Source organism: Hermetia illucens, chromosome 2 (genome assembly GCF_905115235.1).
Source record: "Hermetia illucens chromosome 2, iHerIll2.2.curated.20191125, whole genome shotgun sequence".
Classification (NCBI taxonomy): domain Eukaryota; kingdom Metazoa; phylum Arthropoda; class Insecta; order Diptera; family Stratiomyidae; genus Hermetia; species Hermetia illucens.
This window is the reverse complement of record NC_051850.1, coordinates 186197372-186225136: the sequence shown is the minus strand read 5'-3', so window position 1 is coordinate 186225136 and position 27765 is coordinate 186197372. Positions and strand designations below refer to the sequence as shown.

Below are 27765 nucleotides of genomic sequence, written 5' to 3'. Positions count from 1 at the left end.
TGCCTCTGCCCTGGACGAAACCGTCAGTCAAATTTTTGATTTTTTCGATTCTTAATGCTTGGGGTGCTACGCTCCAAACTAGGGATCCATGGACTAAAAAACGAGGGAGTAAGTTGCTCCTCATTTAGTCCGGTCCACCATCAAGTGGATGGGGACTTAGGATCCCGCAGATCCTAAACAACATCATCATCATCAACGGCGCAACAACCGGTATCCGGTCTAGGCCTGCCTTAATAAGGAACTCCAGACATCCCGGTTTTGCGCCGAGGTCCACCAATTCGATATCCCTAAAAGCTGTCTGGCGTCCTGGCCCACGCCATCGCTCCATCTTAGGCAGGGTCTGCCTCGTCTTCTTTTCCTACCATAGATATTGCCCTTATAGACTTTCCGGGTGGGATCATCCTCATCCATACGGATTAAGTGACCCGCCCACCGTAACCTATTGAGCCGGATTTTATCCACAACCGGACGGTCATGGTATCGCTCATAGATTTCGTCATTGTGTAGGCTACGGAATCCTAAACAACAACCTAGCTTTAGTCTAGCTTAGACTACAACGACCTGTTGGCACTTTCGATCACGCTGCTCCCAGGGCAGAGGTGAGGCAGCGTCTGATGAGTTGCCTCTGCCCTGGACGAAACCGTCAGTCAAATTTTTGATTTTTTCGATTCTTAGAAGGGCAGTCCTTAGCTTCTCTCGACTCAAAAATATTCATCAAATTACTTGAAATCAGGTTCAATCTCTATCAAGAAACGTCATCAAGGAGTACCAGAATGGCTGCAGAGTTGGACACTTGACAATATATCAGTTCCTCACCGCAAAACAGACGCTCGAGAAACGGTGGGCGTTCAGTGTCGATCCAAACACTAAATATTTGTCGACTTCAAAACAACAACAAACAAACAACAACATACGACAGAGTCGATGGCAGCGTTCTGTACGAGGTCCTGCTTTAATTTGAGATCGCAGCAAAACTAACTTATCACCCAAAGCAGCAATTATGGTAGACAACGGGAGTTTCCTCCAAATGACAATTTTTACTTTTCAAAGCTTGGCACTGATGAATGGGGTAACTTGCTCCCGAAATATATATTTACATTGAAAACTAAAAGTTGTAGCTTGGAAGAAACTACCCTTGTCTATCATTTTTAGGCTAGACTATAAATACCAGACAAAAATCTAATCTCTTAGCTATGATGGCCTTAACCTTGCAGACATAAGTTGGAAACACTTTGACTCCAATTGAAGCTCCTGAAAAATTTCTAAACACGTTTAGAAGGAAGATACGAAGGACGACATCAGACCAGAGGACAATGGTTAGCGGACCTTTCCGGCTTTCCTAAAAATGTTTGTTCTTCCAAATCAAACTATTTATCAAGCCAATTTTCGACCTCCTCGTAATGTTTGAAGTATTGGTTCCCGTTGATAAAAGAATGGCAGGGGGGATCCAAATCTGGTCAACACGGCAGATAGGGTACCACATCCCAACCAAGAGCTGCCAACTGATCTTTGGAAGACTTTGTCGTATGTGGTAATTATCATGCCAAAGGATTATTTTCTGTGTCTTGTGGCCCATTCTGGTCAATACTTAGTTCAAGTTGATCCTGCCAACAATCAGCATTTACCATGGTGCCAGGGTTTAGTAGCAAATGCACCACACCCCTTTGGTCCCACCAACACACTGCATTACTTCCGCACCGAAATGACGGTGTCCTCGGTCCTCGCATAATTTTGTCGCTCCTGAATCTCACGATTCAACGCATAATTTTGTCGCTCCTAAATCTGACGATTCAAAGGAGGTCTCTTTCTGTTGCATCGCTGAAGCAGAACTTCTGATGTGTCCTTCCTGTTGGAGTCCCCACCCCCGATTTGTGAATTTTCTCCATTATTTGCAAACGTCGGAAAATAATTGACCGATCTGTTGTGGATTCAAAGTGTCATGTTCGCTCAAAATTGCATCCGATCCCGAGTCTTCAAGCTTTTTTGGTGGCCTGCCACTTTCTTCATTCTGGATGTGACACAGCAATGACACAACTGATCCAAAGGAGCCGAAACCCGCTTCTGAAGGGGACAAAGGCGGAAAGTAATTTCATCAGTTGATATAAATTATATACGAAGATGCACCCACGTTGGGCGCCAATTTATAAATCTTTTTTTAACGTTTTTTTCGAAAGGGATACACCTTGTATTCCCATTTTCTCCTCAGCTAACTCTGAATCGCGTCCAGTACTTTATCTAAATTGAAGCTTTAGTTCGTTGCTTTGTTCTAAAAGTGCAAATTCATATGGCTCCTTCGGGGAATGTAGAAAACTCGATATATAACGAAGCACTCATGATTGTATGCGCGTTTGGGAAAAATCTTTGACAAAACCTAAACCATAAAGTGCTCTGCCACATTGGGAGTGGGGTGTTGTCCTCCTAGTAGGGTATGTCTTGCCAAGACAAGGTTAACGTTCTGAAAACTCTCATATCTTAACTGCAATCTAAATCTGCTGGGATTTTCCTGGGTACCGCCAGAAAATTTGTTTATCATCATCATTAATGTCACAAAAGCTTAATTCGGACCTTGGATTCCCCAAGATAATTTGCTGTGACTTCCGGTATGTAGCCTTTTCCAGCTAATTTGTAGTCCCGATTTTCTCGTAGTTTATCAAAGGTGTCACATAGAGCACTAAATGCCAATCAGTTAGGCCTGAACAATCCAACCTACTTACGTAATATATAGAGGGGTTTTGGTAGCACCAAAACCAATCAATGAGGAAATCCGTTGACAGCACAACGTTGAGCACATCTGCGAAATATTATTAGTTTGCACTAGACAGTAAAAGTCCCAGGACATCCGCGTCATCATCACCACAACAATGAGACAACCAATCAAGGTGATCCGAAACCTGCTTCTGAGGAGGACAAAGGCGGAAGATGATTTCATCAGTTGACATACATATTATATAAAAGTTCACCCACGTTGGGCGCCAATTCATAAATCCTTTTTTTTTAACGTTTTTTCAAGGAAAATGTCCCTTGTATTCATATGTTCTTCTCAGTTAACTCTGAATCATCTCCAGTACTTTATGCATATGACAAAATGCCCATGATTATATGTGCGTTTGGGGAAAATCGTTGACAAAATCTAAACCAAAATCCGTCGAGTCCCTCGCAACATCGAGCACATTTGCGGAAAGCTGCATGGTTTGTGCTAGACAGTAGAAGTTCCAGAGCATCCAGGATCCAATAATATAGGAACTTCCACCGCCATCTCAAGAGTCAAATTTCTTTGATTTCCCGAGTATGTGACTCATAGTTCACCTCTTTCCCACGTATTTTCGCTCAGTGTTACTATTATGAGGTATGGCAATATGAACATCGTTTTGTCAGGTTTAATGTTGTGGAATACAGCGATTGGACATGTTCTGGTGATCAGCCCATGTCCGTTTGTTCAGTTGTGATGAATTATTTTGCATTCACAATAGAGATAGTCCCACCTCTCTAATGTCGAACCACATATTCTGCACTGGTCGTTTTCCTTCCGCTCCCTCATTATGAACTTGTTATAAGCTCGGGTGGCAACTACGTTATCCTGAATGGCACACATAAATCCCTCTGTCTCAGCAAAGAGAGAGAGTAAGCTGACTGAAGTCCTGTAGGTCACAGTGAGATCACAAAATGTGTGCAAGCAAGTCATCATGATGAATGCACTCAAACTTGCCCTTCGTTCTTGCGTTAAAAACCCAATCTGCAAAACGAATACAAAGAGCTATAAAATTCAAAGAACAAAATTTTTGCAAACCAACCTGTCTCCAATTTCAACCCATTCAATTTTGATCTAAATACTTTCTTAGCATTTTTCCCAATCATACCAGGATCCGAATATATTACCAGCTTCATTTCCATACCAACAAGCGAGTACAAACGCACTTGGCATTGCTTTGCAATCCAGCCCACGGTGGACGCCGTTTCGTTCCATTCCTGACCTATCGAGAGTGCGAGTTGATGCCGCTGCAAATGCGAGCGGACGACATTTTGCTGAATAAAAATGAAAGGGAAAAATATAAACAAACAAATATACACACATCAATTCAGAAAATAAATAACACAATTCCAAGCGTACATAAAAGCGGGGCCACAAATGAAAACGAAAACAGTTTACGAGGGAACCGCTGAATTCGATGCAATGCCTGGCTGAGAGCTGAATGTAGGGGAAAACTCACCTCTTGTTGCGTGCTCTGTGTCCGGCGTGGCAGAAAGCGGCTTTTCCGTCACACTCATGGAAGCAATGAGTACCCAAGCGCCTTATGTACCGAGGAGGCTTCCGAATGAGAAGAGCCAAAATATAGAGGAAGGTCAGCAATCTTCGCGACTGTATGCGTGAGCTACCTCCTCAACTCTATGCACAACCTGCCCAATCTGAGTCCAGAGAATGACTGCATCCGTTGCGGAATTTCGTCGCGTTCTTCCCCCTCCCCTCTCCGGGCAGTCCCTCCATTATATACGGATAGCTCACTACACACGAACTCGCTCCTCGCACACATGTTCAGGGGAAAATTGGGCATGTGTTGGCATGGAGGGTGTGTGAGTTTTGTATGCAGCCAGCCAGCCGCTGAGCCATTTGAAAACGACATTTTCCTCCTCGGTTACGATTCGAGATTCGACTCGCGCCAGCCAAGAAGAGCCAACGGCAACGACAACTTCACGGCTGTCATTTTTTGAGTCGTTTCATCATTCCGACTCGAGAACGGGACGGGTTAGGACGCGGATGATATCTTTTCCCAGCGGTGCTTCTCCTCTTCTTATCGTTTTGAACGAGGGCGCCAGCAAAATTTTCAATCATTTTCCTGGATTTTCCATGAGTTTTATTTGATTTTCAAACCCGATCGGAAGCCGAGTTTTAGTCTCTCATTTGATTTTTTAGCGCGTAGTGAATATTTTAAAATATTGTACACTTTTAAAAATTGTTAAAAACCAGTGCAAACGTGAATACGGGCCAATCGCGTGAATCGTCGGAGATAAGGGTAATCTGGAAAACCCTTTCGAACGGAATCAAATCGAGTGCAAGGAATTTTATGGATTATTGTATAGTGGAGTGCTTACAGATTCCGGAGAAGTTTTCCAATTGAAAAAGGGAAAAGCGTGTCGTTTTTTAGTACAAGTGAAATTAAAAATCAGAAGGGAATCACCCCCAAGTTTTCTGAATAAATTTTTAAAAAAATATCACTCCATTTCTACCTCAACAAAAATTATATACGAAGTTTTTACTTGTACAAATATTTCAATCAAATATGCAAATTTAAAAATAAAAATTATATAACGTATAAAATGTAAAAAAAAAGATACTAACAATCAACTATTGTTGGAAAATTGTTTTCACCGAAGCGGGCAGGACATAGAGCCTGGGAACAGTTTAATATCACCAAGTGAGTGACTTCAAATCAACCACAGACCAACAAACATAACAGTCCCCGGAATGTAAAGTACAATTCTTTATTTTTAAATAATACAAACTTACAACGTACCAGTGAAACAAAGTGGCAGAGTGCGGTCGTAAATATTGAAATTTCAGTTGGCTCATTCAGTCTAACAGACACCAAACGAAATTCAATTGTGATTAGTTGAAACAGGTCCAAGTGTAGCTACTATGTAGTTCCATTACTTCAGCAATCAGTTTTAAATGCCCTAAATTTACCCCAACTCAGATTGGCACATCTACCAATCCGCGGAAGTATAGGCCAAGAAACGAACAGTCAGTAGACCGGCAACTCAGGAATCATACACCTTCCCTTGAGAACCGAACTAAGTGATCCTGAATCAATCGTTACTAATTAGTACGGCAAAGACTCAAAATCGCGGAACCATGTCAACAAGAACTCCAACTCGCGTTTTCTGTCAGTGATAGTTTGAAAACTCTCAGTGAAAACCATTCGGAGGATCACTTGCCTACAGATTTTCTTGAACGACTCCAATTCGCCCGAACCTCTTTCATCATGATTATGCTTCAGCACATCACAGCAAACCACTTTGCTGGTGGCCAGACAAAAATCTCTTCTTCCTCATCGACAGAATCCTTATCAACTCCAACCACGCCCCAGCATCAACAACAGCCCGTAACAAGGCCGATCGTCATCAGGCGTCGATCAGTCTCATCAGCCAGTCCACCACTTCGTCATCATCACTCACCCTCTCCACCTCACCGGCTCGATCAAGGATCACAGAGTCCACAGCATAAGTCGTTCGTCCTTTACAATCGATTGAAGCACCGATTAACGCGATCACCATCACCGATTGATGATCGCATGGATCACAGAGGCAGGTCCCAAACACCACCTCCAAGAATGGTACAAAACTGTAACACAGAAGACATTGGATGTTGTGATGACGATGAGGATCTAGACGATGATTTCGTCCGAAATTCCAGAGATCGTAGATTAGGTGGTGATCATGAACAGGATAATGGTCATGATGGTAGCAACGGTAGAATTGGCAGTGATGATGAGGATGAGTACAATTGTCGAGTGGGCAGTCGTGGTTGCGATTCAGATAAGATCATGGAAAGTGATCGTCCGGCAAGTTATAGTGGTGATTCAGAGGATTATGATGGAAAGCAAACGATCGATGATGATGATGATGAGGAGGGTCCATTGGATCTAACAACCAGCAGAAGACGACGAACATATTCGGCTGGAACAGATTCAGATGATTCCGGTGGACCGGGCGAGGAAAAAGGCCAAGGACGCGCGGCTTATAAGAAGAGTCTGATGAAACGATATTGTGAGTTTGATTTTTATTTAATTTGATATTAGATTTGGTAGAGAGCGTTTCAGTTTCGCTGAAGTAAAGGTCATGTAGGACTAAATGCCATCTGAAATTTGGAAATGAACCCATTTTGCTTTCATGTTCGAAAGCTACGCGAAACTTTTGCTTTCACAATATTTCTACCCAGTTTACTAGTTTTGACGCTTATTGTCGACATTTATCTTAATTTCCCTTTGCCAAATTATTACTTTTCTCATATCTCTTCGCCGCAGAAATCAGATACTTCTCAGCAGGTGTTTCACACAACACTTCCATCATAATATCACCTACATATTATCTTCCTTTGAACCCATAAAGGTCCTTTCTCAGATAAAAAACCTGGGACCATTTTTCTTGGACAAAAAAATTCTCAGACAATATTGTTACCGTTTTCCTCTATACCATACCGTTACCCGTTGCTTTCACCTCTACTTCATCCGTGAAAATGCTCCTCCAAACATCCATTCAACCATAATAGCAAAAAACAGGACTAAACAGTAATGTGGGAAGCACTCTCTCAACAACAGCTCGTCTTTCATCGCGAACGTAATAAAACCCTTATTGAACCTTGTTGCATCTATTCAATATCCTTCACAATTCGATTTCCTTAGCGTATCTGATAAAATTCTTTCGATTGAGCAAGGCAAAATAATGAATTCTTCAATAGGACAATATCGTCCCGCTAGACCTAATTTTTTTGCCATCCCGAGTGGGACGAGAAATGAAATTGAAAAGAAGAAAACACCAGAAAAAAAAACACGTTCCTCCGTCAATGGAAAGGAAAACCCAAGTAGGATAAAGTAATTGGGAGACGCAGAAAAAATTACTATCCTTGCAATTGACCTAATTTTCCATGCATTGGATGTGGGTATATGCGCGATGCACTCCTTTTTCTGTACTCCCCAGATTCTATTCCGTTATCCAAAGTAGGTTAGGATTGAATCGAGGACAAGGAGGTGCGTGAGTTTTTCTCCTGGACGAAAGATAGATGCACTTGAATGTAGCGGAAAAGTAGTCCATTAAGGACTCGAAAATAGTCCTTACAAGTCGTGATTATGAGAAAGAACTGGAACAGGAAAGGTTAAGTTTCTTGTGCATATGCAATTCGATGTCACGATGTCCGAATAGCAAACGAATGGGTAGTCTGAGAAGGAACTATTCAGGGAGATTCAGTTTTAGGTCGTCTCAAGTTGCATTTTAATAATATGGTCCTTGCGACGTTAACTCTTTGGCAAGGTATAATTTTCTCTGCGGCATTCGAAGGGTTCGATTATTGATAAGGTTCGATAGGGAGTGGAGGAAGCCGAGGGAATGACGTAAAGGCTTTAAGGAACTTCAGGATCAATACATGACAATCTTTTTATCGGAAGTTCGCGAGAATTATTCGGGGATATTTTTTTCGCTACTTTGTACATAGGTGCCCCTTGCGGCTTTCAGTCCATGTAAGTTCTGAGAGGCAATGAACAGAGAAGACATTCACTGTCGACCCTTGGAAAACTGGACTATGTGAAGCAATCCCCCAAAAATATGCCTGATATAAATCAAATGATAAATTTACCAAGAGAATTATTTATGACCACATTAATGGATTATCGACGTAGCGACTGTCCATCCCACCTTCCTTCCATCGTTTTTCAAACATGCACAATAAAAAATCCATAAATTAAGCAAAAACCTGTCACATGCGATCTTCAATTACTATCCATCTAAAGTTTTAGAATCTTTATCTTTTTTTTACCCCTCTGTCTACCGTAGAAGTTGTCGTGTTTCACTGACTCTTTTTTTGTTACAAAAGATTTTAATAAGTCGCTCAAGACAAAAAAAAAAAGTTGGCATGCAAGTTTAAGAACAACAACCCAAAGCTGCCCACCTATCTGAGAATTATTTAACTTCCTGAGTACAATAATCTTGCTTGGAAAAGATGGTGTCAAGGGGGAGGGGGAAGGGATAGGAACGTATTGCTGGATTCTCGAAAATATGCGTCTTTGCGAATTCTCTGATTTGATTAGTATCTTTGGGTACAGTAACCTGACGGATCGATGCAAGGCCATTTAGTTTGGGGGGGTTTTAGGTGGATTGTTTGTTGGGTCTGGCTGGATTCGATTGTAGTTTGGAGTTTCAGGTGGATGATTTGTTGGATCTGATTCGAGTTTCGAACTTGAGAAAAGATTATTTTAAGAATGGAGATGATTTTCATATGAATAGTCATGGTTTTGTCAGATACCTAGGGGCTTTATTTTCAGTGTCTTTTTAATGACATAAATTGGGCCTTATTATATAAAGCCAATAAATCCAATGAATAAATATATGGAGGCTGATTACAAGGGCTATCATCCGGCAAAACACTTCTGCTTCCGCTCAGTCTACTTATTTGTAGGAAGATTACATGTGCATTATTCCCTAAAACTAGTTAGGTTGGATGCCAAATGAAAAACTTCGGCACTCCCTTCACTGAACATTATCCTGAACAAATGTCCCAGAAGTCACATCTCTTCTACTTCTAGAGCCCATCCTACTAAAACACCGCGGAAAATCCGAATAGAAAACAGTCTTCATTGGAAATTGAATGAGACCTCGTATTGAAGAAATTGAAGGAGACTTCCGTTCTTGCATAAAACGTCTATTAAAATTACCCATTATACTGTATTTCGGGAACCAGTTGTTCCCTTCATCAATGTATTTATTGATTTGGTAGAAAGCTGGTCCCCGAAATACAGCAGGTGCATAGTATTTATCCAGGAACAGAAAGGAACGGCTAACAAATCTCCTCCACATCTGAACTATCATTTCATATCAGATAAAACCAACCCCTCCCCCCCTCTTCTGGACCTTTCTAACGTCCTCCCTCCCCGCAGTTATGGTTTAATTGAAAAAAACTCCGGTATAAAAACGGCAGTAAATGGAATTAGTACTGAACATTCAAACAGGTGGAAGTTAGTAGTTTGAATGCCGCTAGCATCGGCTAAAAAATTTTAATAAGAAGCCAATTTTTAACTCTGCATATACCGTTATTCCGAAAGTTAGATACTCCCTTTTTCAGTCTGTAATGGCTTAAGAAGATTGGTCGATGGTCGGAAGACCATCTTGAGTAGTCATCGATGGCCAAGAGAAGAGAACAAGAAGACTACATTCAGAAGGAGCAAATCGAGTTTCAAGGCGGCACCGGATGTCATTGCATATATACGAGTTAGGTACGTGGTAGCTAACTAGTGCGCGTGTCGATGACACCTAAATGGTCTTCTTGTGTATGTTTCCCCATTCCATGCATCATACATACACGACAGCAACCAACCAGAATAAAAAGTGCACGAAATTTTTCATACGCAAGTGATTGAAGAACGTCGAGCATACGCAATGCCTTTCTTCCACCATACAAATTCAAGCAATGCGCCGGGAAATCAATCTCGTTCCTGGGGGGAGAGCTATCTCAAAAACTTTAAAAAAGGAAAGTTGGCGAAATTGATTCTGACGGTTTGCCTGGAATAACTGAAGCTCCATCGAAGTGTTTCGTCACCAGATGTTAACTTGCCTCTATGCTGGCCGCGCCTGGGGGTCCGGGGGGGATGGGTAGTCCATTGAACATTTCTTAAAACTTGAAAAACGAATAAAAGGATTTAATCAAATGATCTTTCATTCATTCATTTCTACAGAGAAAAAGAGAACACGCACTGAAAATTTTACTAAATCTTCTGAGTAATCTCTCTGCTCTCTCTGCTTAGCCATTTTTAGAGTGAATTTGGTAGCCAGTCTTTTAGATGAAGCAAAAAAGAAGGAGTTTCCTTTGTTGACTGCAATTACTTTTACTGAATAAATACGGTATTTCGGGAATAGGTTTTTCCCTTCCTCAGTGCTTGAGTTTTGTCAAGAGGCAAAACTCTGTGGAAAAAAGAAACTTATTCCTGAAATATGGTATTTGTTTTACAAAGACAATTGCAGCCTTGTCCCTAGACAAAACACTGAGGAAGTTAGGTCCTGGTCCTTTCGTATGAAATTAACCTCACGGTCTACTTAAAACACAGATTGATTCTATGACCACAATCAGAGCCCTACTGTGACAAGCAACAATGGTACCAATCTATACTGAATGAATGGCTCAGCATTTATACTGATGGTGGATGCAAAACCTAATCTCTTCCGAACTAACGAGTACGGCACCCGAGTTGTAAAAGCAACTTCACGTCTGGGGCTCTAATGCAACCAACAACCCCCATGAAACTCCCACTAGGGGACAAAATAAAATAAAGCGGGCTGAGAGCACATGGCCCAGGAATTTTTCCAAGACATATGGACTCAGGAGGCTATCTCGGTTCCGGTGGTGCTTGGTGAAGTTTCGTGGCCCAAGTCTCTTCTCTCTCCGTGCAAACTTGGACCTGATTACCCTAATGCATCAGGGTCAGCAAGTTAAACTGAGTACAGCATTTTCTGGTGCCATAACGTGGGGGTTCTCCTCGGCCAATTGGCTTTGGTTCGGCCGACAGGATTGCTACCCCGTCTTCCTCCCTTCCATTTCAAAGCACCAGATACTGAGGGAGGAAAAACTCTAAAAACTCCAGCTAATAATGTAGCAAACAGAGGAAACTCCTTTTTTCCGTCCCCACCGAGATTAACCCTTTTGATAATTCATTTATAGCTTTGACAACCGTCCATTTCCAAAAATTTTTTAAGCACTCATCCCACCGCGAAAGTTTTTCGTAATATCTCCTCGCCCCTAACTAAATGTTGAAAAAAATATAAAATACTCATATTTTCATTGTAAGATAAATCAAAAATAAAATATTATGAAACAAACATAAAAAAATAACATCAATGAAACGATCTCCATCCAAAAACAGATCAGGAAGAGCTCAATTATCTGCTGAGTCACATCATCCCACCAAACAAACAACCTAAAAAAAATTAATTAGGTCGTGGTCAGATAATCCGGCCCTTTAGCTATTCTCGCTACACTTTATTTCCTACCCAAAAATTTCAACACAATTCCACCCATCAGCCCTCACGTACGCAATATTTTCTGATATTTTTATAATTTTGACATCGGTGCCAAATGGATTGCTTCACCTGTTTTCCTTTCCTCAAACTTCATACAATATGTTCTAGACTATCGTAAAATATAAAAATCTGTCTCCGCCCAATGCATGGCCCTGATTTAATTAATCCTCGAAATAAATGCGGTAGTACGTGAATGGTTTGGATGGAAATATATGTATAGGGAATATGACTCAATTCGCAGACTCTTTGCCAGATTGTTTGGGTCTCTCGGAAAAGCATAAAAAATATTGTCACCATTCGGTGGCTCTATTGATCTATTAAACCCATTTGTTGTTTGTTCCAAATGTTTTTTTTGCCCGAATGGTTACGTTTTATGTTGGCGAATGACATTTGGATGTTGCGGAAAATTACTCACCTCAAAAAGACGGATTTCAAGATGTTCAATGAATGCTATGACTCGTTTTAACCCCTAATTTTCTTTGAATGAAAATTGATGTTCTTTAAGTTAGTTCTTTAGAAATCCGGGTCCGAATACATAGAAAGTTGAGAAAGAGCTCTTTCCTAGGTCAGTAAAAATGGTCTAAACTCTTCGGGGACGAAACACTTTGAGGCGAGCCCTAGGCATCCTTCCTTATTGGGGGGTATTAGCGGGCTCTAATTCTAAAAATTTAACAAATCTCCTAAATTATGTTAGTATAAGTTGGTCCCTGTCACAAATAAATAAAATCAAAATAGATATAGACGAAACCGCGAGATCGATCAGGAAACTTCTCCGTTCTAGACTTTGAAAACATAAACCGTATTTCGGGAACCAGTTGATTTTCCCTTCAGTGTAAAATCTTGTTGATATTACGTTCTAGATTAGATAGATAATCCTAATATGACTACTTGCCAGATTATCTAATCCCCGAAATCGTTCAAGGGCATCAACGCTATTTTTATCCAATTTCTGGTTTCTGTAACTATAGTTTGACTGGAAAAAATTTGGTCATGTTTACCTATAGGTGTGGTTTAAGAAGGCCAAAAAAATGTACAGTGGTAGGTCCAGAAATGATAATGAAAACTACATGATAATCTGAATAGCGAAATAAATGAAACAATTCCGTCGTTGCCCTTCTTTAGCATATTTTCATGGCATATACCGATATTTCGGGAACCAGTTATCCCCTATCTTAGTGCTGGACATCTACCATGGAGATCGTTTCAAAATGGTTTACTCATCTAAATCACTTTTTTGACACCGCGTCCACCGTCTAGATTCATATTGAATCTACAAATTCTAGGGTTAAGCAAACACTATGCGCTTCTTGCTAGTCCACTAGGAAAAAATGTCAAAAAAAAAGATATTTCTTCTTCAACATCACAGGAAACAAAAAGATGCTTACAACACTATGGTGAAGTGACGTGTAAGGTTAAGGCGTTGTTCGTTATTTATTTTTCCGTGTTCTAAATCTGATCTATGTTGGGAAAGCTTCTAGCCACCGCAGCCAGAATAATGACGTCAGAAAAATGTTCAAATGACATTTTTAAAAATATTTAAATAACTCAACAGAAATTATGAAAAAAAATTATTAAATATTTGGAGCTTATTCGAAAGGAGGAGTTTATATAATTATTTCTTTTCCGACATTTTTTTACTTATGGGAATTCCAATTTTAAAATGATAAAATGATAATTAAAATATTAAATGCTATATTGTATTATTAAATATTGTATTAATATTATTAGGGATGTCTCCGCTTCCAACCAGAACAAAAGCTAAAAATAAATATAAAAAATATCCAATTTTATTAAAAATTAAATTAAATATTATTAAAAATCTTAAAATTATTAAAATTCATAAAATTATTCAAATTGAAATTATTGCCCTAGAAATATTCACGAACTTAATCCAAATATTTCATTTCAAGAACTTTTGAGCTGATATAGTGTTAATTCTGATAAAATGAATGAATTCCAGAAGTTAATTTTCATATGTCATACGCCACGCTTTGATTGTTCATAATCTAAAAATAGGAAACCATTAATGGTTCCCCAAATATATTTTGGATTACAATGCGGAAATGATATGAACTGAGATTCATTAAAAATAAATATAATTTTTCATCTTCCTGTTTTTGATAAAAGCAAATGACGATAATAGATCCGTCGATAGTTGCTGTACTATTTGAAAGTAAGATACATTTTGATGTTTACCAATTGAGCTATTAAAATGTGTATTTTTACCTCATCTATTATTTATATAACTGATGATTCGCAATACCACACTAAATACTTTTCAAAAAATCACTGAGCTTATGTGACCTTGAGTCTGAAAGTGAAAGTTCTATTTTGCAGAGAAAAACAAATGATACTTAATGATGGGTCATCAGGAAAATTCGTTTGAAAACTATTGTTTTAGCGGACGACATTTGATAGCATTGAATACAAATTAGAATTTTCCTACACCGAAAATTAGGGGTAAAACGTCTGCTTTAGAAATTGTCATTATGCAGAGAGAGAGCTAGCAAGTATCTGAAAAAAATGAGTTCAAATGCAACAACAAACGTAATCAACCCGTTTGTGTCAAACTACACAATTGGATCAGCCTCCTGTTGTCATCAATATGGTGAACCTCGGGTTTTCTTACCAAGGCAGGCCTAGACCGAACACCAGTTGTTATGCCGTTGGTAATGATAAGCTGACGCTAACTTCGATGATTTGCTCAAACTTAGACCGGAGATAACTACATGCAGAATTAGCTCCTCTTCTACCTATATTGGTCTAACTTCAGAAATGACGGCATTCTGGATATTCTCGGTGCTATCGGATTTTGGATTGGGGTCTTTGCTTCGGCTATGCCTCACACATAGTAAGAAAAAGGATTGCAGTTTGGGTTGGATGGTGTCCAAAGATCAGGCGACCTGTGGAATGGCAGGTTTCTGTTTGATCAAGCCTCGGTTTTATTCACCTTCTGAGTGGGAGCTAACCCCGGCCGGAAGATATAATCCTTTTTGCTAGCAACCTCGACAGAAGCAACTTGGAGTCAGTTCTCCTTTGACATAAACATCTTTCCAATTATACTTCTCAGGTACCCCCCCCCCCCCCCCCCCAATTTCGGGCGGTAAAAGAGGAGATGTTCAAAATCTTCTGCAAACCTATTGCATTCACGGCTATCTGGGGATACACCAATCGGAAACCACAGTATCCTGTGGAAAAGTAGACAACTTGATATTTCCGATCGAAGCATCCCCCAATGTTAGGGATGAGGTTATACATTCATTTCCCGTTGAAAAATTCTCTGAGTTTGCAAACGACTCTACTCCCAAAGGCTTCAAAAAGGTGACGGGTGCAGAAAGAGTCGGAACACCCCAGACGTGAGCAAACTCCGGTTATGTTTTGGCCCGCCAACATTCCAGCGAATTCCGCGATATCACCGTTCGCTTTCAACAAACGGATTCTTTAGATATCCTCTGGAGTTTAGTTTGGCGTCATTTGACACTGTAAAGTTAGGAACAACCGTGTGTTCACCGACTTCCACTTTGACAGTATTTTTGGCTTCCTACATTTCATGATGTAGATTACTTTCTCATGAGGGAGTTCAGTCTGACTCTGCAGGACGGTCAGTCTCTTATAAACCACATTGCAGAAAGTTCGGTACCATCCAAACAGTCTCCCCCTTCCTGTTGTTTATTTTTTCCAACTTTATTTTCAACGAGATTGTACTTTCGTTTCACTCTCAAAACTGTGTCTTGATGAGCGAGACAAGCACAAAGATGAATGCCGGGATTCAAACCGAGGAAGTGATGTTTAGATGTTGATGACAGAGACAAACAAAAGATGAATACCGGGATTGGAACCGAGGGCAATGAGAGCGGGAGCCTGACCCTAAATTCACTCAACCAAAGAGACATCCCTAGATCAATAATTTTCAGTTTCCAATTCATTCAAAATTCAGCATTTAAATGTTACATCCATAATGTATGCATTGACATTTCATGTCGCCTTTTAAACTTGCTCTTCATTAAACTTTTCGCTTCTTTGTTATTAATAACTTCATCGGGGACCTTGTCTCTCCCAACAACCCAAACACAAAACCAAATTACCATACCAAACAATCTCAAATCCACTTCCACCTTTAACTCTCAAGGATTAGTCATCAATGAATCAAGAAATCTCCTTAACTAACCCTGCCCTCGAAAAAAAACCCAAACGTCAAACCGCCACTTCATCCCCCTTACCAATAAAACCACAAAACCGTCTCCTATGTCTCGTTCCTGTCTATATCACTTATTTTCGACTAATGTGACTTATATGACTTCCACGCATAGAAAAACATAACTCATCCATGAATTTACATGGAAATAGCTTCACAAGAATTACATTGGCCTCACTTAGCTGAAAATTCTCTGTACCTTTCTCTGAAAATCTAATTCTCCCACTCACTTGTTCACCTAAAAGTAAAAGTAGCTGTAAATCGGAAAACTTCCTACTCGATTGAGACTACCAAGAATATATTGTCATTACTTTCGCTGTCGCCGTCAGCCATCAGGATTTTACCCCCCAAGAAAAAAAAAAGCAAAAAAAAAATGTTGATGAATTGTGGCGAATCAGGGCAACAAGCAATCGATACGAGAAACGGCAGCACAGAAACAACAACGACAGGACGAGGGCAGCAACAGCAGCAGCAGCAGCGACAATGTCTACATCGTCTGTAGCGCCGGTAGAGTCGGGGAGCGGGATGAGGTGGAAAATGTTGGATGGTAAAACTAGAGTTCCTGAGGCAGCCACCAACCCCCCACCCAATCGCATCCTGTATTGAAATGAAAAGTAGGAAATGTCCTTGAATACCAGGAAATCCTTTCTACCGTCAGTAAACTCACTACTGGATCTGTCCGCCTCATATTTTACCCTTATCTTTCGGAAAGGGATGAGGGATTGGAGTTTTCACTGAAAAGACTTTTCTTTTTCCTTTCCCCTAGCCTATAGCCATGCACATCCTTTTTGAGTGAAAGTAGGTGGTGAAAAATCAGCTGATATGAGCCTCCCTTCTTCAAAGCCCCGAACAAGGCAGCACACAATTCCGCCGGCACACAACACTCTGAAAGGGGAAATCCTTCAAACGAATAACGAAACAGGCCTACCTGCGACTGCTACGTGCTCAATTCTATGTAGACGCACAGTACATTCGCTTACGCTGTCAATGTATAAACAGGCTGGATATCAACGACAAAGGAACTTTCCTTTTCGTATTTGTTAGGCCGCATCCTTGCCGGGAAAAGGGAAGTAGAATGTCGCTACGAATCAACTGATGGTGAGAGTCCCGTCGCCTAGGGTGAAAATCAATGTAGCCGACAGCACGCACACACATGCATGGACCCCTTGACTGGGATCACTTTGAGCCTATCGCATTAAACCTAGACTAGACTGCCGACCCTAAACACCAACTAAACATATATTTAGGCCCGGCAGGGATTCGGAGGTGAGGCAGACCAAACCCAATCCCAACGAAGATAGACCCGAAAGGTGATGTGTTCTTGAGCCAGAGGAGTAGAAGGAGAACTCATCGCCACAGCACCATACCACACATTCACTGAGTAATGCGTGAATAGCAACAGCAACGGAAGCAATAGGAATACAACAACGAAAAATTCATGACCTAGTTAACATTGTTTTTCGTTGAGCATATATATGGGCTTTTCCGTTTTACTTTCGGTCGTCCGAATGATGGCTACGTGAAATGCAATTTCAGCGTTAGGAGGGTTAGTTGTTAGCTCCCGAGCGTCTATGGGAAATACAAGGGCAGGAAAGATTAATCACGATGTAGACGCTTAGGCAACTCTAGGTTGGAATCCGATAGAGTCTTCAGTAGGCCGGGATTTGTCGCTCCTTGCTACCCAGATTGGGTAAGACTTCCAAGAAAGTTCTATTTATGAATTTATGATAACTCACTTCCCGGTCAATTTGAGTTCCGAAGTTTCTCCAAGAAAAATTCAGCTCCGTTTTCCTAATTCGCCTTTGAAAAACTTCGAGCTCCTATCCTAGCATATCCCTTCTGCGTTATTACTCCTTCCCTAACTTCGCGAGTACTGAAATCTAACGAGCCACAAAATTTCTACCTTAGCCTAGCGACATTACAACTTTGCCGATTTATCGATTTTCCTCTCATCACTTTCACCGGCTTTTTCCCCGCACACATATATGTTCTCGCGTCAGTTCACATATATTTAGTGCCGACATACAATTTAAAGAAAATCCAACAAAAAGAGAGAATGATAGTCTGGCTGTAAGAATAAACCGCACCCCACAACTTATCACCCTTTCCCCGATTCAGGTGGCTTTGTTTTCTTATGGAAATTCGTATCAATTTTTCACGCCGCTCCTAGATGCCGGATAATGTTTGTTATTCCTCTAGTTTGTAGACGGTTTTTTTTCCCAAGAGGGTGTGGGAGCCCAGCTAGCTATTGGGGTGACCAAGATAAACGAGAGACAGGGAAGAGCCTCTAGAATAGCTTCCTAAATTGCGTGACTGTTTGAAGTATAGAAATAACAAACTTCCGCTATAGCAGCCCCAGGGCCACATAAAATGCCTCCTTGTTGTAAGGAAAGTGGAGCCTGAGAGTGGGAGAGCCTTCGAGAAATGTTAATGACTCCAACTTCTTCCTTTCTCTGTCTTTTTGCTCCGGCAATACTTAGAACGAATTTATGGAAATTATTTCGGAGAAAATAATTTTCCCAGGTTGGCCGCTGTAACCAAAAGGGAAAAGTTTAAGGTCAAGGTCATGATTTCAGCTTATGTGGTCGTACTGGCGAGTTGGATATCTTTTTAAGTATTTAGAATGCGTGGGGATTTCGGGCTCCGCCGATGAAACATTTCAGGTGGGTTTCAATTGCTGTGATATTTCTTGAGGAAACTTTAATGTAAAGCAGGTAATGGGCTAATTTGTTTAAAGCATGTTTTCCTGGAAAATTAGTAAATTAATTCTAAGCAAAACGTATCTATTTCAAATATAATATGAAAGGCTACGTGGCAGACCCTACCTCAGATGAAACCATGGTGTAGGCTAGGACACTCGACCGGTTTTTGGGGATATCTAATTGGTAGAGCTCGGCACAAAACCAGGATGTCTGGAGCTTCTACTCCAAACAACAACAGACAGTTTTCATAACTGATTTTCTCATATCTGGTCCTCTATTTTGGAGGGGAATGGGGGCCAAGTCGCCTTGAAAATCGTGGCGATAATTGCTACACCAATAAGCTTATTAATGGTATCAAAATAGTAGGGGCGCCGTAATTTTGTAAGGAGGTAGAGGGTGGCCTTCATCAAGACAGGAAGTCTTCCTCACGCATACCTTCCTTATTCCCTCTCCCCAGAGATTACCAATTTAACATGGTAGGAAAATACTTTCTCCCTCTTTGAGACGCCATCATCTTTTAAAGAGGACAGCCAGCACGTTTTTTGAACGGGGTTGAAGAGATATGTCCTCCAAATTCTCCCTCCATGTCCCCCTTCTCCTGGGGTTCAAAGCTGAACCCTGCCGTTTCGGCGTCCAAATAGCCCGATTTTGAAGCGGTTGAGAGTGGTGATCGTCGTGAAATTTTATCGCGGTTCGAACTAACTCCAACTTGCATTCCTTGGTAAATGTTTACTCAGCAGTCAACTTTTATTTGCAGGGAAGCAATCTACCAATATTTCCCAATTTTTGCAAAAAACAAAGTTGGATCCCTGCTCGTATAGCCCCCCCCCCCCTTCCCCGCTCGTCGTGATCGATTTCGCCTTCTATTTCTGCCAAATACCTGGAATCCATGCAACCGCGAGACTATTAAATCCCCATCCAGCGTATCAACCCACCTTTGTTTCGGTCGGCCTTTTGGTCGCCTACCATTGACTTCAACGCTCCAACCAATTTTGGCAAGTGAATTCTCGTTAGTGCGAATTACATGGCATCGAAGACGCTTCTGTCGCAGTTTTTCCACGATCGGTACAACCCCATATCGATCGCGTATATCGTCATTTCGGATATGATCAAAACCTGTCACGCCAGTAGTTTAACACAACATCCTCATCTCCATTACCGCATGACGTCGTTCATTGTCTTTTATAGTCAGCCAACACTCAGAACCATAGAGTGCGATAGGACGGACGACATTGGCCAAAATTTTAGACGTTCATTGAAATCCTTTTTATGGTACAGATATTAGCTGCCACTAACTGAAAAGGGCCCATTTTCGCCAACATTCTTTGTGTAGAATACCTAAAGTTCCAGGAATCAAGCTCGTTTCCTATAGTTCTAGGAATACAGCCCGTTTCCCATTGTCTTTCCATCAATCAGCTGCTATTCTCAAACGAAACTTAATAAAGGGATTTTCTAAGATAACCCGGCAGCATTCATATAGCAATAAACAACCCCAACACACCTTCAAAAGATACTAACTAAACACAGCATCCGCGATCTTTTCACCTATTTTTTTTTCACAGAAAATAACCAATTGTATCAATATCACGCATACCGCAACTGTCAGGAAATGATGCTTTTCCTCATTCTACCGTGTTTCATAAGGGGCGTTCTATAAAGTGTTATTTTGAGCTTTAAGGGGTTTATTGAACCCATACGTCAGTCAAACACGTGCCGTTTATTAAATTTATCACATAATAAACGCGAAAAAAATAAATAAATTACAAACACACTATCATAGATGCGACAAATAAAAGTTTTTATGTACATCTCTATACATTGTACGTGGAATGATTCAAGTTTTGAGAATAGATAGATTCCTGTCTCTCGCCAAACTTCTTTATCTATTTCTTGAAACGGTGACAGAGTCTGCAGAATTAATTGTATCTCGATTGTGGAGAGAGAATGTAGAAATTCAACCTAGATTGACCTTGAACCGTTGTTTACTGTCTTTAGATACATAAAGAAAAAAAGATTTCATCCTAATCTTTGCGTCATTCGAAAATAATTCATGAATTTGGTTGGAATCCAGTCGGCCGGGAAAAGGACTCTATTCCTGCTAACCTGCATCATATTATCAAACAAGTGAAGAAGGACGAACGAGAGGATGATTTGAATTATCCAAACAGGAAGTTCATCCTCCCGCGAAGTCCTGGAGGTATATTTCATCTTAGTCAATTTTGGATCCATTTTCCGCTCTTCAGCCTCCTCTCAGATTTTAGCCCCGTGCTCTGAACATTATCAACATCATGGAAACTTTCTCGGAACTCCCCACATTGATTCAGCCAACATAATTTTCCCGGATAAATATCTTATTCTCATTGTAAGATTCATGAAATCTATGTATGTTCCCCGCGGTGGCGTCCCACGCCTTCCCCTGAACCCTCACCGTGCCTCTCAATATCCACTGATAGCTGCTAAAAATTGACGGTCGCGGATGCGGAGTATTATTTTGGAATGGTTCAAAAATAAATTGTTTTTGCCAAAATAGAAGCAATTGCAAAAAGAAGGAGGTGGCCTGGCTTGCGAAGGAGATAATGCCACGCTTCAGTAAATCCGAATCTTTACTATGAAAGATGGCAGCCGTGGAGCCGGTATTAGCGCCATTTCTCAGATAGCCCAGCATGCAATGTGCTGTATCTTACATAATTTCGAGAAATTCCACACACTATTCGTGGCAGAAGCTAATGCGGCAATGGCTACGTCGATAGCTTTACGGCCGGATACAGCAGCTCCAACAATTTGCGCTTAAGCTCCATCGACTCTTTACACATCGTATCGCACAATGCTTGAATAAAATAACAAAATTGAATACGAAAACGATGATGTTGTATGTGTACGTTTTATGTAGTTTGTTTCGTTTTATTTTGGAATTGGAATTAATGCGAGCGATAATGGCGGCATAGTCCATGACCTACCTCTCTAAGTTGTAGGCTTTGCTGGCGCATTGTTTGACTGCAAAAGCTGCTTTTATGGGACGCCGTAGCCAAGCGGCGCACGCATCGAATTTGCGATTACTTGTTGCGTTGAAAGCGAAGGTTCTTGTGCACCCCCTCAGCGGGTCTAGTGATGTATTGTTGCTATTAGATGATAGTGGCAAATAGGGGAGAGGGAGGGGGGATCACAATCCATCTAGGCCTTTCCGTAAACAAAGATTGTCCTCTTTTATCCATCTAAACGGAATCAGCCTCATTACAAATGAAGAAGATAATTTCCCACATTGGGCGCCAATTTGAAAATGTTAAATTCTGACAACACTGTTGCGTTAAAAACAAAGGTTTTTGTGAACCCCTTCAGCGGGTCTAGTGTTGTATTGTTACTATTAGATGATAGTGGCAGATAGAGCGCATTTCGTGCCATTTTGTAAGTAAACTTTCAAAGAACAAGTGCTATCAGCTTCATAAATTTTAAACAAACATTAATGGGCGAAATAGTCTCCCTTTTAGAAAGGGGGATCGAGGGGCTATTAAGGATCGATTTGATTTGGTGTACACAATCAGAGCCCCCATTTCTATGGACTATCTTAGATGCAGCGTCCGGATGACTCAGTGGTCAGAGCACTAGACTCCCGTAGTAGTAGGTCCTGGTTCAAATCTCACCGTCGGGAAAAGGGTTTATGTCGTGGCTGGATGTCGGATATCAGTCGACTCAGCTGTGAATGAGCACCTGCATTAAATCACGGTTCAGGGCCCTGAGGCAATTGGATTGTCGCGCCAACAGTTACTATTATTATCTTCATTGCAAACGAGCATTCATACTGCTGGCTCTAGACATCGGCCATGATGCTTTCATCAGAACCATCCTTTCAGAGCATTTGGCACCATATCCTGCAAAATCAATATTCATATCATAATTCAGTCTCAACCTCCCTTAGCATCAAATACAAAAATCATACCATTGAAATCCTCGCCATAAATCAGAATTAGGAAATTGCATCCGCGCGACCTCCAGTCAACTAAAAATACACTCATTACACCATAATCCAACTCATTGTATTCAAAAGCGAAATATTACCCCCCATTTCCCGTCTCATTGCCAGCGGTCACATCGATGACGAACTGACGCGAACAAAGTCTGCCATAAACTTCCCTTTCAATTAACGAGAGACGACCGGCCCAAAAATAACAACGACGACGCAACTCAGACATTTTTGTTTAGCCAATTCATTTCCGGCTTTTCTTACATTCCTCATTACGTCTAGCCGCCCCGGCCGCCGCAGCCTCATAACATGGAGGATTCCAGTCGCAGTCGTTGAGCCAATTCAAAGATGTGGATTGCTGCCCATGCCCGGTTGCCAATATAAGACGCAAATTTTGAAAATAAACACAAAGAGAAGAGAACTTTAATGAACCAAAGATCGACGTTAATAAATGGAAAAGATACTCATACCTTACCTCCTTCTTCCCACGACTGTTCCCGATGTGTCTAAGCTTCTGCGTCCAGTTTTGGAGAGGAAGACATACACACATAGCCACTTGCGTAATAAATTATTACAAAATGTCCCAAAATGGTCATCGGCTGTATGTAGGAGGCAATATGGAGAGCGGGACTGATGCGAAAGTGAAGAAAGTGAGGAAAAACAAGCTTCTGATGTTGCTCATTCTGATGTTATCGACGGCGTAAAGATACATCGCCGGAAAAGCAGGTTCCAGGCGAAGGAATGTAACGTAGGAACATGGGAAGGTGAGGCAATAGGAGTAGAGATACAGCCAGACTGGGACACCAAGAAGAAGTCCAAGGAGAACGAAATTAAAGCCTGAAATGCAAAAATGCCAAACAAAACACACACAACAAGCAGAACAATAAGAAGAGAAGCGGAAAAGGCATCGTACACACAAAAAACGGGACAAGTTTATAGGAGCGAATTCGTTCACATAAAAGAGATAGCGTTATCTAAAAGACCTTGAACTTGAGACGAATCGTACAAACTGTGGCTGGCAGGCTGGCTGGCATTTATAGACGACCGCGCTCCGTCTCCGTCTCCGTCGTGGGCAATCTTTCGCGCACTACACACACTCTCCCCAATGCTCCTCAAACCGAGCTCCAAGAAGACACGAACAGAATACACTAGACCGGCAAAGAAAAACCGGCTGCGGGGGGTTGACTGGCTTGGGTCTCTTTGTGTTGGGGTACACCCGGTACCAAACAGTGCCGTATATCTCTGGTCTCCGCGGTTTATCAACTTGCCAATGTACACACGGAAGATAGATTTCCGCCACTATTTAAATTGCGCTTGTGTGCACATCGTAATGTGGCTCTGGTGTTCGGAGGAAAGCTACTTTTCAACGAACAAACGGACAACTGATGATGCCCCATGTGAGCCTGCTATTGCGTTGTGGAGACATTGCGAAACACTTTCGTGATGTGGCCTATAAGTACTTTCTTGGTCGCGTGACACAAACAATAGAATATTATTATTATATGATGTCTCTCACGCATACACAAAAAACAATGGATTCGGCATGCAAATTAGGTATAACAACAACAGTCGGGGAGAAATTACACTTTCTGCCTTCTTCAATTTTTTTTTATTGTTGGGGGTGAATAATGCAAACATACATGGATACCATGATTTGTATGGCTTTTATACGGATAGTATCGAATTGCTACTCAAATGTTTATCATTTGGTTATCTAAAGATAACTTACACGGCTTAGAACGTAAACCCTGGAAAAACCAAACAATTGTTCAGAGCTTGAAGGTGTGGGTGGGTACTTGGAAAAGCACTAGAAGGTAACGTTTATCTTATCAATCTGGAATAATGCAATTTCAATGCATTAGATATCTCTGATAAAAGAAAAGTTGGGGGTTTGTCGCGGATAGACGCAGCAAACAATTCTTCTTCTTCTTCTTTTTCCATCCCTCCCTAATTATTCCTCTTCCACTTCAGATAGTTGTATCTATGTCAAATCATAAAATAAATGCAATTTAATCCTTCCTTTCACGGTGATGTCAGCCTCTCGATATTACTGCCCGAGTTCGAATCTCGGTTCGTCATGGATGTTTATATTCTTCATTGTGCTGCTCCCCTGCTCTAGGCTTTATCATTTGCACAGCATAAGGGTTAGTGACAATAAATTTGAATCTCAGTCTTAATGAAAGTCAAATATGGGGAAAAAATAGTCATAACAGAACGAACAAAGAAAAACTGCTAATACTCGTCGCAGCTGCCGTGATTCCATCCAACATAGAAGATACATTCCAATTAAACTGCATAGATACCCACAGGGAAGAGGGGGGTGGAGGGTAGGGAGCATAATTCTTCTAGGCCTTTCCGTAAACAAAGATTGTCTTCTTTTATCCATCCAAAAAGGAAACAGTCTCATAAAAAATAAAAGAACTTATTTCCCACATTGGGCGCCAATTTGAAAATGTGAAATTCTGCCAACACCTGCTCTCATTTTTTTAATTTTACTTAACATTTCAATTTTTATACTCCAAAAGTTATAGGAGATCGATCTAAGACTTACTTTACTGTTATCAGCAGTTTTTTACAGACATTTTACCAAAATATCCTTTGCCTTTCATTCTCTTTTCTTCTCTGTGGGGTGTGGACGCCTCTTGCAATTGTCGTGATGTCATCCAAGATAGAAGATTCATTCAAATTAAACTGCATAGACCACCCCCGGGGGAAGGGGGTGAATCCATCTAGACCTTCCCATAAACGAAGATTGCCCTCCTTTATGAATCCAAACGAAATTAGTCTCATTACAGATAAAAGAGCTTATTCCCCACATTGGGCGCCAATTTGAAAATGTGAGATTCTGGCAACACCTGCTCAAATTTTTTAAATTTTACTTAACATTTCAATTTTTATAATCTGAAAGTTATAAGAAATTGATATTTGGCTTACTTTGCTGTAATCAGCAGTTTTTTACACACATTTTACGAAAATATCCTTTGCTCCTTCTTCCACTTTTCTTCTCTGCGGTGTGGACGCCCCTTGCAGTTGCCGTGATTCCAGCCAAGATAAGGGATATATTCGAATTTAACTGCATAGACCACCCACAGAAGAGGGAAGGAATCCATCTAGACCTTTCCATAAACAAAGATTGTCCTCTTTTATCCATCTAAAGGGACACTCACATAGCAGATGAAAAAACTAATCCCCACATTGGGCGCCAATTTGAAAATGTGAAATTCTGACAACACTTGCTCCAATTTTTTAACTTTTATTTAACATTTCAATTTTTATACTCTAAAGGTTATAGGAAATTGATATTTGACATACTTTACTGTTATCAGCAGCTTTCTATGCTCATTTTACGAAAATATCCTTTGCCTTTTATCCTCTTTGCTTCTCTGTGGGGTGTGAACGCGCCTCACGGTTGCAGTGATTCCAGCCAAGATAGGGGATATATTCCATTTGAATTGCATAGACCACCTACAGGCCTCTCCTGTAGGAAAGAATCCATCTAGGCCTTTCCGTAAACAAAGATTATCTTCTTTTATCCATCCAAAAAGGAAATGGTCTCATAACAGATGAAAGCGCTCCCACATTGGGCGCCAATTGGCCAATGTGAAATTCTGACAATATCTGCCTAAATTTTCTCGATTTTACTTCAGATTTAAATTTTTAGACTCCAAAAGTTATGAAAAATTCATATAAGGCCTACTTTACTGTAATCAGTTTTTTACGGTCATTTTACGAAAATATCCTTTGCCTTTCATCCACTTTTCTTCTCTGTGGGGGGACATATTAAAGTTTTACTCCCTTAAAACCCGTGCGAATTGGAGTTATTTGATATGGAACAATTTTTTTAAATAAATTAAGTGGAAGATAGTTCGTTTCTTTTTTTTAATTATTTGACTTTATCATGTACACAACATTTCGGGAACCATTTGTCTTCTCCTTCAGTACAAATTCAATTGATTTAGCACTTCTTTTTCAACTAAAAAAAGAAAAAACTTAACACCACAAGAAGCACTTGTTCCCTTCCTCAGTAAAGATCTGATCTTGCGCCAGAAAAAAAACGAGCAAATGGTTCCCGAAATACTGAATAAACGACAAGAAAATCAAATATTTAGCCAAAAACGGAACAACCTTCCACTGATTTTTATTTGAGATTAAGTTACCAATTTCGACTCCCAAAAAGTCTAATTTATCTTTTACTGCGCAACATGAAACCATTTTTCTGTCCCCGATTTATCCCCCCTTGCACCAACAAAAAACGAACAAATGGTTCCCGAAATACTGAATAACGGACAAGAAAATCAAATATTTAGCCAAAAACGGAACAACATTCCACTGATTTTTATTTGAGATTAAGTTACTGATTTCGACTCCCAAAAAGTCTAATTTATCCTTTACTGCGCAACATGAAACCATTTTTCTGTCCCCGATTTACCCCTATTATTCGGGGAAGCTGAATGAAAACAATTAGAAGCTTTTCCGCCATAGACTTAAATTCGGGAACCATCTACCTCCTCCTTCATTGTAAGGTCCTCTGTTTCTTTGGCTGATAGACACACTCCAGATTAAGCACTTTCATTAATAATGCCGATTAATTGAGCGATATTTCTTGGTTTTTAATGCAGCATTAATATCCTTATTGAAGGTGTACTTATACGCAGATTTTTCCTTCCATTTTCAGGCAATTATCTCGAGGATCTTTTCAAGAGAAGTGAGTTTGGAATTTCACTTTTTTCATTACTTAGTATCTCTTATCTACAAGGACTATAACACAACAGATCCTTTAGAACAACTGATTGCCATAGTACCTAGTATTCCACATGTATCTGCAAGAACGACTGGTCACTGCTACCTATATAGAAAGTCTCTCTGTTCGACAGAAAAAATAGGAGTAAAGCAAGGCATCGGTAGGAAAAGAAGATAACTTTGTCACTTACCGTTTTCGAACATTATTCAATGAGAACTTCATTTTGAGTGGATTTAAAATAGTTTTGATGGTTGAAATTGAACAAGGGAAGTACTTCTATTTAACAAATACCGTATTTCGGGAACCAACTGTTCCCTTCAGCATGCTTACTTCTTTAGATACATCAGAGGAGAGAATAGTTGGTTCCCGAAATCTGGTGTATGGTAAATGAAAA

The 27765-nt window shown here is 40.5% G+C and overlaps 1 protein-coding gene and 1 long non-coding RNA gene across 7 annotated transcripts in view; one reads left to right on the top strand and one right to left on the bottom strand.

Moving 5' to 3' along the window:
- LOC119647411 (ecdysone-induced protein 74EF) overlaps nucleotides 1–27765 on the top strand; it is a 717970-nt gene that overhangs the window by 578551 nt on the left and 111654 nt on the right. For 2 of the 6 annotated variants that reach the window (XM_038048289.1, XM_038048288.1), the window contains exons 1-2: nucleotides 4647–6762; nucleotides 27306–27335. The exons of 2 other annotated variants lie outside the window; for them this stretch is intronic. In XM_038048289.1, the coding sequence (XP_037904217.1) occupies nucleotides 5979–6762; nucleotides 27306–27335 (814 nt within the window). In that variant the 5' untranslated portion in view covers nucleotides 4647–5978. Of the gene's footprint in view, nucleotides 1–4646; nucleotides 6763–27305; nucleotides 27336–27765 lie in introns of those variants that run through there. 2 more of the 6 variants (XM_038048291.1, XM_038048290.1) reach the window with 1 other exon arrangement.
- On the bottom strand, nucleotides 22501–24025 carry LOC119647413. Its single transcript, XR_005248865.1, has 4 exons — nucleotides 23101–24025; nucleotides 22726–22988; nucleotides 22607–22666; nucleotides 22501–22538 (listed from the first exon to the last, which is right to left on the bottom strand). It is a non-coding gene; the product is annotated as an uncharacterized LOC119647413 (long non-coding RNA).